Here is a 17,662-nt window from a genome sequence, read left to right on the forward strand (position 1 = left end):
TTTTTCTTTTTGTGTTCTGCAACAACTTCTCTGTTTAGGAGGTGTCCCATTTTTGTCCCAGTCCTTAGTTCTTTTAGGGACCCCCCCTTATACTATAGGTCTTCGTTCAGACTAGCCGAGGACTAAGGCGGGTCTATTCGCTAGGAACAGGCAGCCCGCTACATCGTAGGGATTCAGCTTAGTTTTACTGTAGGGACAGTTTTCCCTTATCTTTCCTTAGTACATGTTGCAGATCATAACAGTAAGTCTAGCCCAAAAAAACTAAAAGTAAAGAAATTTGGGGATCAGTATGGTTTCCGTCCAGGATTTGGCTCAACGCCTGCAGGGATTGTCTCTGGAGGTGGCCGAGCTCCAGCAACACGTGAGTAGCTGTTCTGGAGCGCATTTTGTGGATCCCAAGGTAGTACTGCCTGATGTTTTTTATGGTAAACAGCAAGATTTTTTTTCCTTTAAAAATGCTTGTTTGTTATATTTTCATTTGAGACCAAGGTCCTCTGGGCATTGATTTTATTATGTCACTTTTGCGCAAAGAACCACAGGGGTGGGCCTTTTCTCTCCAACCTAATGATCCATGTTTAAGGTCTGTAGAAGAATTTTTTTTCTGCTATGGGGCTATTGTATGACGATCCTGATCGAATCTCATCTGCAGAGGCAGAACTCAGGCATTTGAATCAGGTGTCAGGTGATGTTGAAAATTATTGCACACACTTCAGAAGATGGGCCTCAGAAGTTAAATGGAAAAATCAAGCTCTGAAATGTCTATTTCTTGCTTGTCTGAGTGAAAGGGTTAAAGGATTTGCTAATTGCATTCCCCGCACCTGAGACTCTGCAGGATGCCATGCAATTAGCTGTTCTTGTGGATAGGAGACTGAGATTTAGACAGAATGAGGTAAAGACTCCTGTAATACCAGGTCCTAGTCCCCAGAAAGTCTGCTCTGACGGCGGAGAACCGATGGAGGTTGGGGCGAAGTCGCTCCCCTCTCAGGAAAGAGACCGGAGGTTCGTCGAGGGATTGTTTATTTATTGTGGTAAAGCTGACCATTTGATTAAGTATTGTGAGCTTCATTTAAGTAAAGAAAAAAAAAGGTCAGTTACGCCCGTATAGCTTGTTTACGCTCTGCAAGTGTATTTCTTTCTGGGAGTACTACTTTGCAGGAAAATTTGATTGAATTTCAGGTATTTGTGGATTGTGGTTCAACACTTAATGTGATTGATAAAGGGTTTTTGGAAAACCTTTAATTGAAATCCAAACCTTTGTCATCACCTATTTCTGTGATTGCAATTGATAACACTCCCTTGAAATGTATTGCTCACAAGGTTGCTGCATTTCCCCTCACTATCAATGGAGTTCACCAAGAAATTTTGGACTTGGTTGTAGTAGATAATTTACCCCCTCCGATCTTTCTAGGATTGCCTTGGTTAAAACTGCACAATCCTTTGCAGGACTGGTCTACTAATGTGATTAAGTCCGAAGTGCTATGATAAATGTTGTAATAGTGGCATTGCGGCTGTGGAAAAAGGGGAATTACCTGTACCTATTCAAGATTTTTGGAGGGTTTTTTCAGAGGAGGAGTCGCAAGTTTTACCTCCTCATAGGGATTATGATTGCGCCATTGAGTTTGTTCCTGGAGCTACTCGTCCCAAGAGTCGCTTGTTTAATCTGACTATCCCTGAAAGAAAGGCCTCGGAGGAGTACATACAGACTAGCCTGGCTGCTGGTCACATTAGACCTTCTAAGTCACCTGAAGCAGTTGGATTTTTCTTTGATAAAAAAAAGGACGGGGGTGTACGTCCATGTCTGGATTTTCGTGAAATTAATAAGATTACCGTACGCAATTCCTACCCATTGCCGTTAATTCCTGACTTGTTTAACCAGTTGGTGGGGGCCAAGTGGTTCTCTAAAATTGATCTCCGGGGGGCATACAATTTGTTACGAGTGAAGGAAGGTGATGAATGGAAAACTGCTTTTAACACTCCGGTAGCTCATGTTGAGAATCTGGCGATGCCTTTTGGTTTTACCAATGCACCTGCATTTTTTCAGAACCTTATTAATGACATCCTGAGACCTTTGATTGGTAAGAATGTGGTTGTGTATTTGGATGACATTTTGATTTATTCACCAGATCTAGAGTCCCATTGGCAGAGTGTACATGAAGTTTTGCAGTTATTGATTGATAATTCACTCTTTGCTAAGCTGGAGAAATGTGAGTTCGCTGTGCAGAAAATTAGTTTTTTGGGCTACATTGTCTCCAGCGAGGGCTTTGAGATGGACCCGGTGAAGGTTCAGGCTGTGCAGGAATGGCCTAGGCCTATTGGTTTGAAATCTATACAGAGATTTTGGGGTTTTGCCAATTATTACAGGAAATTCATTAAGAATTTTTCTGTAATTGTTAAGCCTCTGACCGATCTCACCAGGAAAGGTGCGAATACGGTCCAGTGGACTACTGAGGCCATTGAAGCGTTTGAGTATCTCAAAGAGAGGTTCAGTTCTGCCCCTATCCTTATGCAGCCTGATGAGACCATGGTCGAGGTCGATGCTTCATCGGTGGGGGTCGGAGCAGTTTTGTCTCAGGAGAACAAGGATGGAGTACATCCTTGTGCCTTCTTTTTGAAAAAATTTTCGGAGACCAAACTGAATTATGATGTTGGAAATTGGGAGTTGCTGGCTATTAAACCCTGTCCCAGTCCTTAGTTCTTTTAGCGACCCCTCTCCTTATGCTATAGGTCTTCGTTCAGACTAGCCGAGGACTAAGGCGGGTCTGTTCGCTAGGAACCGGCAGCCCGTTACATCTCAGGGATTCAGCTTAGTTTTACTGTAGGGACAGTTTTCCCTTATCTTTCCTTAGTACATGTTGCAGATCATAACACCTACGGCCCCCTCCACGTCTCCTGGTGTACTGGCCTGTCTCCTGGTAGCGCCTCCAGCCTCTGGACACTACGCTGACAGACAAAGCAAACCTTCTTGCCACAGCTCGCATTGATGTGCCATCCTGGATGAGCTGCACTACCTGAGCCACTTCTGTGGGTTGTAGAGTCCGTCTCATGCTACCACAAGTGTGAAAGCACAATCAACATTCAAAAGTGACCAAAACATCAGCCAGAAAGCATTGGTACTGAGATGTGGTCTGTGGTCCCCACCTGCAGAACCACTCCTTTCTTGAGTGTGTCTTGATAATTGCCAATAATTTCCATCTATTGTCTATTCCATTTGCACAACAGCATGTGAAATTGATTGTCAATCAGTGTTGCTTCCTAAGTGGACAGTTTGATTTCACAGAAGTTTGATTTACTTGGAGTTATATTCTGTTGTTTAAGTGTTCCCTTTATTTTTTTGAGCAGTGTATATGTATATATATGTATATATAGTGACGAGCAAAACGGTTACAATATTTTGAACTTTTGACTTTCAGGCTCCATATCTCACCATCCACTACTGCTTATAATGTGAGACTAACATCATTTTATAGATAGCATATGATTAGTTATGCAGATTCCAGTCATGTCACTGCATTGTTATTGTTTTGCTCCTGGTGGTGGAAAAATCTTTTTCTTCCTGAATACTACAAAATACAACCTATTTTCACATTCCCTAATAGCTCAGTGTGTTATTAGGTTGATTCCCAAGCAAAAGGTCACTGGTTCGGATCAAAGATCATCCATGAAGAAGATTTCCCAAGAAAACAGAAGCAGCATCATCCGCAAACCGCATCATGTGAGTACCATGACAGTTAGAAGAAAACAAAATGAAGTCCGTCCATCCATTCAAAAGCCAAGAGGTCGACTTCCAGGCAAAATATCGTAGTCAACAAGTCGGCTCATCATCAGTTCTGGCACGACAAACACTGCAGTGGAGGTGGCTCTTATGCTTTGTAATAGTGAGATCACAGACATCCATGCAAGCTCTGTGCGATGCAAGTTACACAAGTCTGGAATGGTAGCCATAAAAAAGGTGAAGAAACCTCGACATCAATCTTGTCAAAAGAAGCTCCAGTTCAAGTTTGTAAAAAAGTACGAAAAGTGGACAGTAGAAAACTGGAAATGGGTGATTTGGAGCAATGAGACAAGAGTCAATGAACTAGGCTCTGATTGGTGCAAATGAGTCTGGAAGAAATAAGGGAAAAAGGGGCTAATGGATCGAGAAATTGAAGGAACCGTCAAGTTCTGTGGTAGAAGTCTGATGATATGGGGTTGCTTCACAGCCAAAGGCGTTGGATAGTTGACCAGGATTGATGGTGGTCTCAATGCTGAGCTATATGTGAGTATCCTACAAGACCAATTACTTCATACACTCAAGTACTATAGGTATGAAAAGGGCGACATAGTGTTTCAATAGGACAACGACCCGAAGCATATGTCGAGATTGATGAAGAATTGGTTCAATGACAATGAAGTAGAGGTGCTGGATTGGGGCCCACGGTCCCCAGACCTCAATCCAATTGAGCACTTGTGGAGAGAGTTGAAGAAAAAGCTATATAAGTGCCCATGTGAGTAGACCAGTATGCACCAACTTTGGGAATGTGTAGAAGAGACCTGGGATCAGATTTATGTCGGGACATGCTTGCATCTGATAAACAGAATGCCCAGAAGAATTCAGGCAATGTTGAAAGCCAAAAGTGAATTTAAAAAATATTAACAAAATATTTTTACTTTGTATTTCTTCAATAAAGATTTCTATTTTACTTTGGCTGTTATACTCTATTCTTTGTAGGTTTCTCCTCATGTGCAAGGGGGGGTCTAAAGAGTTAAATGATAAATTCAGCACTGCCAGATTTGTAGCCGCATCTATAAAACATTATATATTTATTTTTGTTTTAGCTGAACATGGAACGTGTGCCTCAAATAAGCCAAATTCAAATGAAATGTTTGATAGATTCGAAGGCAAACTTAGTCAGCTTTGGCATAAAATCACAGGAGGTCAAGTGGGCACAGGTTGTGGGGTCCTAACCGATGGAAAATCTCTCTATTTTAATGGTCCTGGAAAGCGAGAAGCAAGAACTGCACCACTGGACACAACAAATACCAGGTGAATAAATATCCATGGGATTTTATCTGTCTTTTTGATACACAGCTTTCTCCTAAAAATTGCTAAGTAAGTTAATCCCTTTTATTGGTCTTCCTTATTTACTATAAAATCTATAAAATAAGTACTTAGCTCTTGAGTAATAGGCACGGAACATTATACAAAGAGATCATATATTTTCTTACTGGGATTTTAGAAAAGTATATTCAATTATCAAGAATCAGTTTTTACTTGAAATATTAGATCTACCGTATATTCCGGCGTATAAGACGACCTGGTGTATAAGACGACCCCCCTACTTTCCTGTTAAAATATAGAGTTTAGGATATATTCACCGTATAAGACTACCCCTTTTCCAACGCATACCAAACACCGGTAAAAATTTAAAAAAAACAGATTTGAATTTAACATGGTCCTTTTTTAATTTAAATTCTTATGACATGCAGGTATATAGCAGGAAAACTGTCACTCATAAACATATTAAAATAGGGGGGACCCCACGTCATTTTTTGGGGGGGTCCCCCATTCTAATAGCTAGTAAAGGCTAGGTATTCAGCTGGGGGCTGATATTAGTAGCCTGGGAAGCTCCGTGGGTATTACCCTCTTCCCAGACTTCAAACATCTGCCCCAGCCGTCTGCTTAACCTCCGCTAGAGACTATAATGATGGTGGATCCCACGCCAATTTTCTTTTTAAAAAATCCTTTATTTTAACACTAAATGACAATTGAGGGGTTAATAAAGATGCAGTCCCTAAATTATTAATTTTGTAATTAATTTTTCCCAAAAATGTTGACGTGGGGCTTCGCCATATTTTTGTGTCCAGCCAGGTACAGCAGGCAGGAACGGGCTGCCCCCAACCACCAGCTGCCTATTTGTACCTGGCCGGACACAACAATATAGGGAAGCCCTTTTTTTTAAAATTATTTCATGAAATAATTAAAAAAAAAAATACGTGGGGCTTCGCCCTATTTTTGTGTCCAGCCAGGTACAACTAGGCAGCTGGGGACTGGAATCTGCAGCGCAGGGAGGCCCAAGCTTTCTGGGCCCCACCCGCTGCAAATTGCAGTCCGCAGCCACCCCGGAAAATGGCGCGTTCATAGAAGCGCCATCTTCTGGCGCTGTACCCAACTCATCCAGGGCCCTGGTGCGGTGGCTCACTGGGTAATAAAGGGGTTAAGGCCAGCTTGGCATTATCAGCTGGCCCTAAGCCCGAAATTCATGAGGTCACGCCAATATTAGACATGACCACCATGAATTTCTAGTAAAGTAATTAAAAAAAACACAACACCCAGAATAAAGTCCTTTAATTGAAATAAAGACACAATTTTTTAATGTTCTAAATTAAACCATACTTACCATCACGCCCATTCCAGCTGAAGCCAACGATCTCCTGCAATAAAAGTAAAATAATAAAGCAACCTCATCCTTACCTCTCCATGGTTCCCAGGACCGGTCCAGCTCTGCTACATTCACATGACAGGCTGCACCGCAGCAGAACGCTGCCGTTCAGCTTGCCATGCGGCAGACACTGAGAAGCGCAGGCATGCTTGTGCTCCTCAGTGTCTGACTGTGACGGCATCCAGATGAGCCGAGATCATGTCCAATGAACTCGGCTCACCTCATGCACATCACTGACAGCGTGGGAAAATTCTCCTGCTCCCCGCATGCGCAGTAGAAGTTTCCCACGCTGTCAGTGACGGACGTGCATGAGGTGAGCTGAGTTCATTGGACATGACCTCGGCTCATCTGGATGCCGTCACAGCCAGACACTGAGAAGCGCAAGCATGCCTGCGCTTCTCAGTGTCTGCGGGATGACAGGCTGGATGGCAGCGTTCTGCTGCGGTCCAGCCTGTCATCTCGATGTAGCAGAGCTGAAGCTGTCGTGGGAACCATGGAGAGGTAAGGATGAGGTTGCTTTATTATTTTACTTTTATTGCAGGAGATCGTTGGCTTCAGCTGGAATGGGCGTGATGGTAAGTATGGTTTAATTTAGAACAATAAAGGATTGTGTCTTTATTTCAATTAAAGGACTTTATTCTGGGTGTTTGTGTTTTTTTTAACTTTGACTATGGGGTTAGTAATGGGGGTGTCTTATAGACGCCTCTCCATTACTAACCTGGGCTTGATGTCAGCTGGCATTATAAGCTGACATCAACCCCAGCCCTATTACCCCACTGCCACCGCTACAGGGCAGTGGGAAGAGCGAGGCTAAGTGCCAGATTTGGCGCATCCTATGGATGCGCCATTTCTGGGGCGGCTGACGGCTGGTGTTTCTAGCCTGGGAGGGGGCCAATATTCATGGCTCCCTTCCTGGGCTATTAATATCAGCCTCCAGCTGTCTGCCTAGCCTTTGCTAGCTATTAAAATAGGGGGGACCCCACGTCATTTTTTTGGGATCCCCCATTTTAATAGCTAGTAAAGGCTAGGTATTCAGCTGGGGGCTGATATTAGTAGCCTGGGAAGCTCCGTGGGTATTACCCCCTTCCCAGGCTTCAAACATTTGCCCCAGCTGTCTGCTTAACCTCCGCTAGAGACTAAAATTAAGGGGAACCCCACGCCAATTTTTTTTTTAATAAATCCGTTATTTTAACACTAGATGACAAGTACAGTAACCAGCACTGTCACTGTACTTCATATATATGTGACTGACATGTTTCTATCTATCTAATCTATGTGTGAAGCTCTATTCTGTCTGTTATAAATTGTCGGGTACAGATGCTGAATTGCCGGCCGGCTTTTTTAAAGAGACGGTGCATGAAAACACTATTATTTGTTTTAATAAATCCTTTACACTAAATGACAAGTACAGTAAGCAATACTGTCACTGTACTTCATATATATGTGACTGACATGTTTCTATCTATCTAATCTATGTGTGAAGCTCTATTCTTTCTATTCTAAATTGTCGGGTGCCGGCTTATGCAGCTGCTGAATTGCCGGCTTTTCATATATTGTCACAGAAGCGATGCAAACTTCCCAGCTCCGGACACAGCGCAGCGCTTCTGTGACAAGTGAAAGCTGTCGGCACAGAAGCCCTGCGCTGTGTCCGGAGCTGGGAATACGCAGCGATGTGTCCGTTTCAGCACAGAAGCGCTGACCGTCTGGACCTACCGCCACCGTATTTTAACTCCCTCCACCTTATATTAACTCCGACATGGCAGGGATACGGCCACGGCAGCTTATTAACACCCCCAGAGTATCCCCGCATGTCAATTTCTGAAAGTTCAAAAGCATTACCGGCGTATAAGACGACCCCAGACTAGACAGAAGATTTTTCAGTCTTCAAAAGTCGTCTTATACGCCGGAATATACGGTATTTATAAATAATGTCATTCACTGACGTGTGAACTAGACTTGACCCTTTAATAGGACACATATCTATTGATTGTTATTTTCAAACTGTAAGATATTGACAATATAGGAAATTATGCATTACTGATGTGTATATACAGTATATATAATTTCAATTAAGGGGAAAGTACTTCTTGCACAGCAATGATTAGAACGCGTTAACAAGATACACATGTTCTCTTAATAATATATAGTAAAAGTAATTAGTTAATGTCTCGATAACTTTATAGATAAACTTCAAATCAGTGGAATAAAGTTCAAATCAATTAGCATTTTCTTGCAAGTACCATAGACTTATGGTTGACAGAGAAGGCCTGTAAATGACAGGTTGAGGCATAGATAAGGTAGTCTAAACACCAATGACTGTTGAAAATAATTATGGAATTCATTCTTATAACAACTCAATGAGATGAAAAGTGTTTTTTTTATTATTAAAAATAATAATGGCTTCTAAAATTCATAATGTGGACAGAATGGTACCCCAGTTTGATATGCTACTAGCTAGGCAGTGTTTCCCCAATATTTTCCAGGTTGCTGAAGCTGAAGAATTTGCAAACCTTACTGAGCTTTATGCAGCCATAGTTTTTAAAATGTAGATCAGACTAACGGATAGTTTCACTATAAAGCTCCTTACAAATTCAGTACCAATTATAGAAAATAGCAGAAGGTAAGATTGGTTCAAATGAATCCTCAATCTAAAAAGCACACAGTGGTGTAAAAGTGTCACTGACGCGCCCCGTGGGGTACTCGGTAGCCGAGCCGGTCGGTGCTGGGGATGTCACAGTGGCAGTGACCCAGTCCGTGACCCAGGGCGGTCAATTAAAGAGAAAGTGAGAGGGGAATAAAGTTTTTAGAGATAATATTCGTGATGTCACCTGTTGTATGCGGCTATATGGGGCCGCCACTGCGGTGCAGATCCACTGGAGCTGATGGTGACACAGCAGAGTTGGTTCAGCTCTCCACAGGCAGAGCTAAGCTCCAAGGCAGTATATGAAGAATTGTGGAGGTAGATGTTGTTGGTGCGGTGTAATGCAGGGCTGAGGGCGCAGACAATGACCAGACAACAAATTTATGGTGGTTTCCTTTATCTTTACTTGCGGTTTGTCAGAGCAGACCGGGGCACGGGTACTTGCTGGTGGTGGAGGTCCGGGCGGCCTGGAAGCAAGTTGGGGATCCACCTCGCCATGTAGAGTTGTAGACCTTCCCTCTGTGCTATTCTCTTTGGCCCTGCTGCTTGAAGCTATGCTGCGGCCCTCGTCCCTGAGTAAAACGTCTCTTCCTCACCCGTATGGCAGGCAGCTCGGGCCTTCCTCAAGTGTCGCTCCCACGTGGCGGTGCTGGGTCCTATGATGCTGCTGAGCCGCCGGGTGTCTGGTGGGGCCAGGAGACCTGTAGTCTCCTGCCCTCCAGATTCAGCTGCTGGGCCTTCAGTGCCCCACAACCACGGACTCCGGAGTCCGGTTCACTTGCGCTTCTCTCTGGGGCGAGCTTATCCATAGCTCCCTTCTCCAGGTCCTTCCTCGTCATTCTCCTGTCTTCAACTCTTCTCAACTCACTCTTACTAACCCCGCCTCCAGATTCCATTTTTTAAGGGGAGGAGCTCCCCTTTCTGGTCTGGAGCCAGGAAAGTGTTGTATGCTGGTATACCTGATTAGGGGACCCCTCCTTGCTTCCAGGCATGGCATCACCCCCTGTGAGGGAGACAGATAGATAGATAGATAGATAGATAGATAGATAGATAGATAGATAGATAGATAGATAGATAGATATGGGATTTTTGATAATCCTTTGAAGTTGTGCACCTGGCAATATACTACAAATGCTGCTTAATTGTTTCGATAGATAAACAGATAGACATACAGACAGATAGATAGATAAAAAGATAAATAGATTCAAACAACACCAGCATTACAAATTGCAATGTGTAAAGAGTACCCTTTTTGTCTTTACATTGTAATTTGGAGAGCTCCCATTTTTTGTATCCATTATTGTAAGGACGTTGAATAGAGGTCATGACATTTCCTCACAAATCCTGGTGCTACTTTCTTTTACCTTTTTTTTTAAATAGATTCAAAGTCTTTTTTTTCATATAAAATACTAAATTGCTTAAAGAGGTTTTAAAGACTTTTTGCACCTCCTGTCCTGAGGAAGACAAGAAGCTAGTAACCAGGAGAGGTCTGGCCTGAACTGTGTGCTCTCCCATGCTGCAAGCAGAGACAGCTCAGAAAGGCAAAATTTGCAGAACAACAAAAACCAAACTAAAATTGGGAGCAGTCATTGCGGCGCTTAGTCTTTACGCGACTACCCAGGAATTGTCTTTTTCCGGTACTTGAAGGTTGGTTGGTGGGAACCGCCTCAACCCACTTTGTGTATCGTCCCTGGGCTTCAGGGCACTCTGTCGGTGGGCCTGGTTTTCGGCCACTCCTGCGATTTATTTTCAATGCCCACAATTAACTTTATTCAACATTGTCCTGACCACACCTAGTCTTGTGGTCCATTTGTCCATAAATTTAATAACTATATATACTCACGATTACTTAAAAGTTCTTACAGGAAGTCTCTGTAGGCTCTCATACTTAACGGTCGCAACTATATAATATGCACCATTATATTATTTACACTTTAGTCCCTATAACGAGCAGGGAGCTGATCTATGGTACTACGGGTTGATCTACGCAGTACATTTGATGCCAATGACCTACCCGGGTCTCTAGTGTCTACTGCTGGTGTGGTGGGCACAGTGTGGACTACACTATGGTTAGTCTGAGGTAACACCGGTAGGCTTGGTAGTCTTCGACGACTTCTTTGACTCACCATGGGCATGCCAGTTTCTGGGGCCGACTGGTCTCCCTGCTGTTCTAGAGTCTCTGCGGCTTCCAGTGAGGCTACTTGGGGAAAGGTCAGGACAGGTACCACGATTGCTTGGTTCACCTGCGTCCAAGACCGGGGAAATTCTCCAAGGATGGTTTGAACCGTCTCTTCCACCTTTTCTGTGTGTTGGGGGCTGTTTTGGTCTTCCTCTTTGTGTCTCAACTGATCAGGGCATATCTTCAGGTTGTCTCTTGAGACTGCCGCTGAAGTCTCTCCTCCATCTTTACTGATGAGACATACCTTTGTGTTGTCGAAATTTGAAGGTAAGACAGTGTATGGCTCAACCTCCCACTGATCATCTAATTTGTGAACTCGTCTTTTCCTTTTGAGTACCTGTTCTCCAGGTGATAAGGGAACTGCAGGTGCGTGGTGATTATAAGTTCTCTCCTGCCTCTGTCTCACCTGGGAAAACTTCTCTCTACACATTCTTGCACCTTGGGGTATTGTTGCTGCCACTCCATATCCCAGTCTGCATCTGGTGATGTCGTCTCAGGTGTTAAAACTCCCATGTCTAAGTCAATTGGTAACTTGCCAGGTCTTGCCCCCATCAGGTAGGCGGGTGTACTGTTAGTGGAGTTCACCGGGATGTGGTTATATAGGTCCACCAAATCCGGTAACTTCTCTGGCCACAGGCTACGTTCTTCAAGGGGCAACGTCTTCAACAGGTCTATTACCACCTGGTTCATTTTCTCACACAACCCGTTGGTCGGGGGATGATACGGCGTCGTCCTTATTTTCTTTCAGCCGTACAAGTTACAGAATTCCTGAAACACTTCTGCTTCAAAGGCTGGGCCTTGGTTGGTAAGCACTCGTTCAGGGTAACCGTGCGGGTGACTAAAGTGTTGTTGAAATGCTTTGGCTGCCGTCTTAGCCGTCTGGTCCTTCCCTGGCACTACTACCAGGAACCGGGAGTAGTGGTCTACTATGATGAGAGCGTAGACATAGCCTGACCGGCTTGGGGCTAACTTCACGTGGTCCAAAGCTACCAGTTCAAGTGGTTGTTTGGTGATTATGGGCTGCAGGGGAGCCCTCTGGCTATCACAGTCTTTCCGTCTCAGGTTGCTTGGACCACATTCTCGACACCATCTCTCGATTGCTTTCCTCATGCCAGCCCAGTAGAATCACTCACGTAGCAGGACTTCCAACTTCTTCCACCCGAAGTGTTCTGCTGCATCGTGGTACGCCTCTCATTGGCGCATCCCGCCTCGGGACTACCACCTACCAGACCAGTTTGTGTGTCCGGGAGTTGATGCTTCTCCGACACATGTTTCCCTCGTAGATGAACAGCTTGCCCTTCTCCTTCCACAACTGTTGGGTCTCCTGTGGAGCATATGGACCAGGGTGCGAGTCAGCTTGTGTCAGCAACTTCTTTACTAGGTGGACAGCCAGGTCACTATCCTGTGTTTCTGCCCATCCATGGTGGGGCAATGGGTTAAATGTGGCCTCTCTGTTGGCGGAGTGCTTGTTCCTCACACAGTGAGAGGACTGGGTCACACCGTGACAATGGAAAGCCGGTAGCTCTATCTCCTCCAGCTCTTCCAAGTCTTCTCCCCCATCTGGCAAGTTGGGCATCCTGGACAGCGCATCAGAATTAGCGTTTTTATGCCCCGCCCGATACTTAATGGTAAACTCGTAGTTTGACAGCCGGGCCATCCATCGCTGCTCCAGCTCACCTAGCTTCACCGTTTCAAGGTGGGTCAGCGGATTATTGTCTGTGAAGATTGTAAACTTCTCTGAAGCCAGGTAGTGTTTGAAGCGCTCTGTTACAGCCCAGACTATGGCTAAAAACTCCAACTTGAAGGAACTATAGTTGTCGGGGTTCCTTTTCGTGGGACGGAGCTTCCTGCTGGTGTAGGCAATCACTCTCTCTGCCTTGCTGTACCTGGGACAGCACTGCTCCCAATCCCACGTTGCTGGCATCCATATAGAGTACAAAGGGTTGGCCATAGTCGGGGTAGGCCAGGACTTCGTCTCCCATAAGAGCCACTTTCAGTCGAGTGAAGGATTCTTCTTCTGTTTTACTCCACTTGAACGGAGGATTCAGGTTCTTGGCCTTCTTGGACTGGCCTACTAAGAGGTCCTGCCATGGGCGCCGCTATCTTGATGAATCTCCTGTAGTAGCCTACCAGTCCGAGGAACTGCCGCACTTCCTTGAGAGTGGAGGGTCTTGGCCAGTCCTTGATCACGGTGACTTTTTCAGGGTCTGGTGCAACACCTTCGGCGCTTAGCACATGACCTTCGAACACCTCGGCCAGGTGCTCCAGGTGGTCTTCGTATGTCTTTGAGTAGACGATTACATCATCTAGGTACAGCAGGATGGTTTCAAAGTTTTTGTGTCCTAGGCAACACTCCATTAACCGCTGGAAAGTTCCCGGGCCATTGCAGAGCCCAAATGGCATGCAGTTGAACTCGTAGAAGCCCATTGGTGTCGTAAACGCGGTCTTCTCTCTGTCCGCCTCTGGCACGGGAACCTGCCAATACCCACTGGTGAGATCCAAAGTGGAGAAATAGTTAACGGATCTTAGTGCAGCTAATGATTCCTCAATTCTGGGTAATGGGTAGGTGTCCTTATGTGTAATGCGGTTAATCTGCCTATAATCAACACACATCCTCATTGTACGATCTTTCTTTCTAACGAGGAATAATGGAGCTGCACAGGGGCTACAACTATCTCTGATCACCCCAGCCTCCTTCATCTCCCATAACATTCCCTTGGCACATCGATAGTGAGCTGGGGGGTACAGGCCGGTACCTCTCTTTAATGGGCGAATGATCTCCTGTGGGGATATCATGTTGGACCCCTTTTACGTGCCCAAAGTCTAGTGGGTGTTTGCTAAAGACTCTTCATATTCTTGGACCCCCGCTACACCCCATGCTTTTGGTGCAAAGGGATGGAGTCGGTGACTACTTGTAGCTTCTGACACCAATCCTCCACCTGCCACTTGGGGCCATTGTCTTCTGCCTGTTCGGATGGAGGCAAGGGTGCCTTTATTGCATTGTTACTGACAGTGAACAGCTTAGCAAGGGTGGTATTCCAGGGTAAATGGACTTCTTTCTCTCCACAATTCAGGATGCATATCGGTACTCTCCCCTTGCGGACATCGACTGCCCCCCTGGCCGTCAAGATGGTGGGCCTACTATGAGAGTACACAGGTTCTACCAGTTCCTGATAATCTTGACCCCTGAGACCTATTGCTGCCCGACACCATATTAACATTTCACTCGTAGGGGGCATTGCAATGGGGAATGGATCACTCATTCTGACACTGCCAACTTCTCCACCAGACAGCTCTACCTGTTTTCTCTGCATCAGGGCTTTGATCTCCTTCTACAGAACTCGCTGCTGACTAGAACTGGCAGTCTCTGCTTCCTGTGGCAACAAAACAATAATTTCCCCAAGACAATTCTCTATCACATTGGTGCCTAAGGTTATCATAGGATGGCTTTCTCGGTGATCAATATCTACAATAATCAACCTTTGTGATAGCAATTCTACTCCGCCAACCTTTATGGTCACCTCTTTATACCCTACCTGAGGCAAGGGCTGACCATTGCTGGCAAAGATGTTATGTTCATCTGGACTGCGGGTAATGTCTGAATCAGTCCAGTATTGTTTGAAAAGGATATATGGCATCGTTGTCACCTGGGAACCAGTGTCCAGTAACGCATTCATCGGGATGCCATCAAGCACAACAGATAGGACCGGTCGTCCTCCCATGTACTTGTCTCTCCTACTTTGTGGGCCTGGTCGTCTTACTCCTGGGGGTTGGCCCTCTGCCCCAGGGGTTGCTTGTTTAAATCACAGAATCTTGTGAGGTGCCCCGCCTTTTGACAGTGGCGGCAGATGGGTTGTCCGTTCTGGTCGTAGCGATCGCTCTTTCTCCCTCTGGTTGGTGGAATTCTTCTCTGTCGTCGTCACGGGACGTCATCTGGACTGGAAGCCATCTGGATTCTTTCCTTTGGAGACACTTGCATGGCCTGCACGTTTTTGGTTAGTGTAGCCACACTTTTGGTAAGCTCCTGGACCTGAAGGCATAGGTCTGCAGAGGGATCATTATCTAGGGTCTGCGCGTCAGCCTCCACAGGTGCCGGGGAGAAGGACCCCACCTTCTGGTGGTATGTGATAGCTGGGCGCCGGAGGGGTGCAGTGCCACTTGGGGTTGATTCTCGCAGCACCCGGATGGCCCGGTCTTTAAATTGCGCAAAGTCCAGATCAGGGTTTTGCAGAGCCATAATGCACAGCTGTGGCCGGTGAGCGTTAGACAGGAGCCCTTCGATAAACTGCTCAGTTAGCAATCTGTCCTCGTCTCACACATCTCACACACTGTCGGGGTCTACCTGTTTAATGGCCCGCAGCGCCTCCTGCAGGTTTAGAGCATAATCCCGTACACTGTCCTGCACCCTTTGTTTGCACCCGTAGAACTTCATTTTAATCTCTGCTGCTGTGCGGGTGTCAAAGGTATCCTTCACCCGGGCCAGTATTTGCTTAACAGTGCTTTTGTCCCTGCCCGGCCAGGACTTCACCTCCCCCTGGGCTGCACTGATTAGCTGGCCTATGAGGATGCTGACTTTTTGCTCCTCAGTCAGGGGGTACACTTGAAACAAACTGCGCAGTCTCGCCTCAAATTCGCTCAGGGTGTGCGACTCCCCTGAGTACTGGGGCAACCACGCCGCCCCCGGTATATACGGCATGGATAAAGGCAGTATCGTGGCGGCGGCCGCGCTCGCAGCTGGATCCTCTTCCAGGTTGGGCATCTTCCTCCCCCCTAGTGAACATGAGACAGGTCCTGGGTTTCTGCTGGCGTACCAGTATGCTGCCCTGCAGGCGAGAGGGATCGCTTACCTGGTGGTTACGGATCGGGGCCTCCTGCTTCCCCTCCGCTGACGTCAAATCACAAGATTATACAGCTCAGCAAAGTCTATGGCACACAGTACCCAGTTATACCGGGCCTCGAATCCTGTTCGTGACGCCAAGTTGACGCGCCCCCTGGGGCCGTGGGGTACTCGGTAGACGGGCCGGTCGGTGCTGGGGATGTCACAGTGGCCGTGACCCGGTCCATGACCCAGGGCGGTCAATTAAAGGGAAAGTAAAAGGAGAATATAGTTTTTAGAGATAATGTTTGTGACGCCACCTGTGGTATGGGGCCGCCGCTGCGGTGCAGATCCACTGGAGCTGATGGTGACGCAGCAGAGTTGGTTCAGCTCTCCACAGGCAGAGCTAAGCTCCAGGGCAGTATATGAAGAATTGTGGAGGTAGATATTGTGGGTGCGGTGTAATGCAGGGCTGAGGGCGCAGACAATGACCAGACAACAAATTGATGGCGGTGTCCTCTATCTTTACTTGCGGTTTGTCAGAGCAGACCAGGGCACGGGTACTAGCTGGTGGTGGAGGTCAGGGCGACCTGGAAGCAAGTTAGGGATCCACCTCGCCAGGTAGAGTTGTAGGCCTTCCCTCTGTGCTATTCTCTTTGGCCCTGCTGCTTGAAGCTATGCTGCGGCCCTCGTCCCTGAGTAAAACGTCTCTTCCTCACCCGTATGGCAGGCAGCTCGGGCCTTCCTCAAGTGTCGCTCCCACCTGGCAGTGCTGGGCCCTATGATGCTGCTGAGCAGCCAGGCATCTGGTGGGGCCAGGAGACCTGCAGTCTCCTGCCCTCCGGATTCAGCTGCTGGGCCTTCAGTGCCCCACAACCACGGACTCCGGTGTCCGGTTCACTTTCAATTCTCTCTGGGGCGAGCTTATCCACAGCTCCACTCCCCAGGTCCTTCCTCGTCGTTCTCCTGTCTTCAACTCTTTTCAACTCTCTCTTACTAACCCCACCTCCAGATTCCAGTTGCTAAGGGGAGGAGCTCCCCTTTCTGGTCTGGAGCCAGGAAAGTGTTGTATGCTGGTATACCTGATTAGGGGATCCCTCCTTGCTTCCAGGCATGGTATCACCCCCTGTGAGGGAGACAGATAGATAGATAGATAGATAGATAGATAGATAGATAGATAGATAGATAGATATGGGATTTTTGGTAATCCTTTGAAGTTGTGCACCTGGCAATATACTACAAATGCTGCTTAATTGTTTCGATAGATAAACAGATAGACAGACAGACAGACAGATAGATAGATAAAAAGATAAATAGATTCAAACAACACCAGCATTACAAATTGCAATGTGTAAAGAGTACCCTTTTTGTTTTTACATTGTAATTTGGAGAGCTCCCATTTTTTGTATCTATTATTGTAAGGACGTTGAATAGAGGTCATGACATTTCCACACAAATCCTGGTGCTACTTTCTTTTACCCTTTTTTTAAATAGATTCAAAGTATTTTTTTTCATATAAAATACTAAATTGTTTAAAGAGGTTTTAAAGACTTTTTGCACCTCTTGTCCTGAGGAAGACAAGAAGCTAGTAACCAGGAGAGGTCTGG

The 17,662-nt window shown here is 46.0% G+C and overlaps 1 protein-coding gene across 6 annotated transcripts in view; it reads left to right on the forward strand.

Moving 5' to 3' along the window:
• The window catches only part of RELN (reelin), an 895,263-nt gene that overhangs the window by 730,999 nt on the left and 146,602 nt on the right, over nt 1-17,662 (forward strand). For all 6 annotated transcript variants that reach the window (XM_073652257.1, XM_073652259.1, XM_073652258.1 and 3 more), the window contains one exon: nt 4,816-5,023. In XM_073652257.1, coding sequence (XP_073508358.1) covers nt 4,816-5,023 — 208 coding nt within the window. The remainder of the gene's footprint in view (nt 1-4,815; nt 5,024-17,662) is intronic.

The sequence above is a fragment of the Phyllobates terribilis genome, unplaced genomic scaffold (assembly GCF_046119375.1).
Source record: "Phyllobates terribilis strain yellow unplaced genomic scaffold, ASM4611937v1 Scaffold_11__3_contigs__length_659146591, whole genome shotgun sequence".
Lineage (NCBI taxonomy): Eukaryota > Metazoa > Chordata > Amphibia > Anura > Dendrobatidae > Phyllobates > Phyllobates terribilis.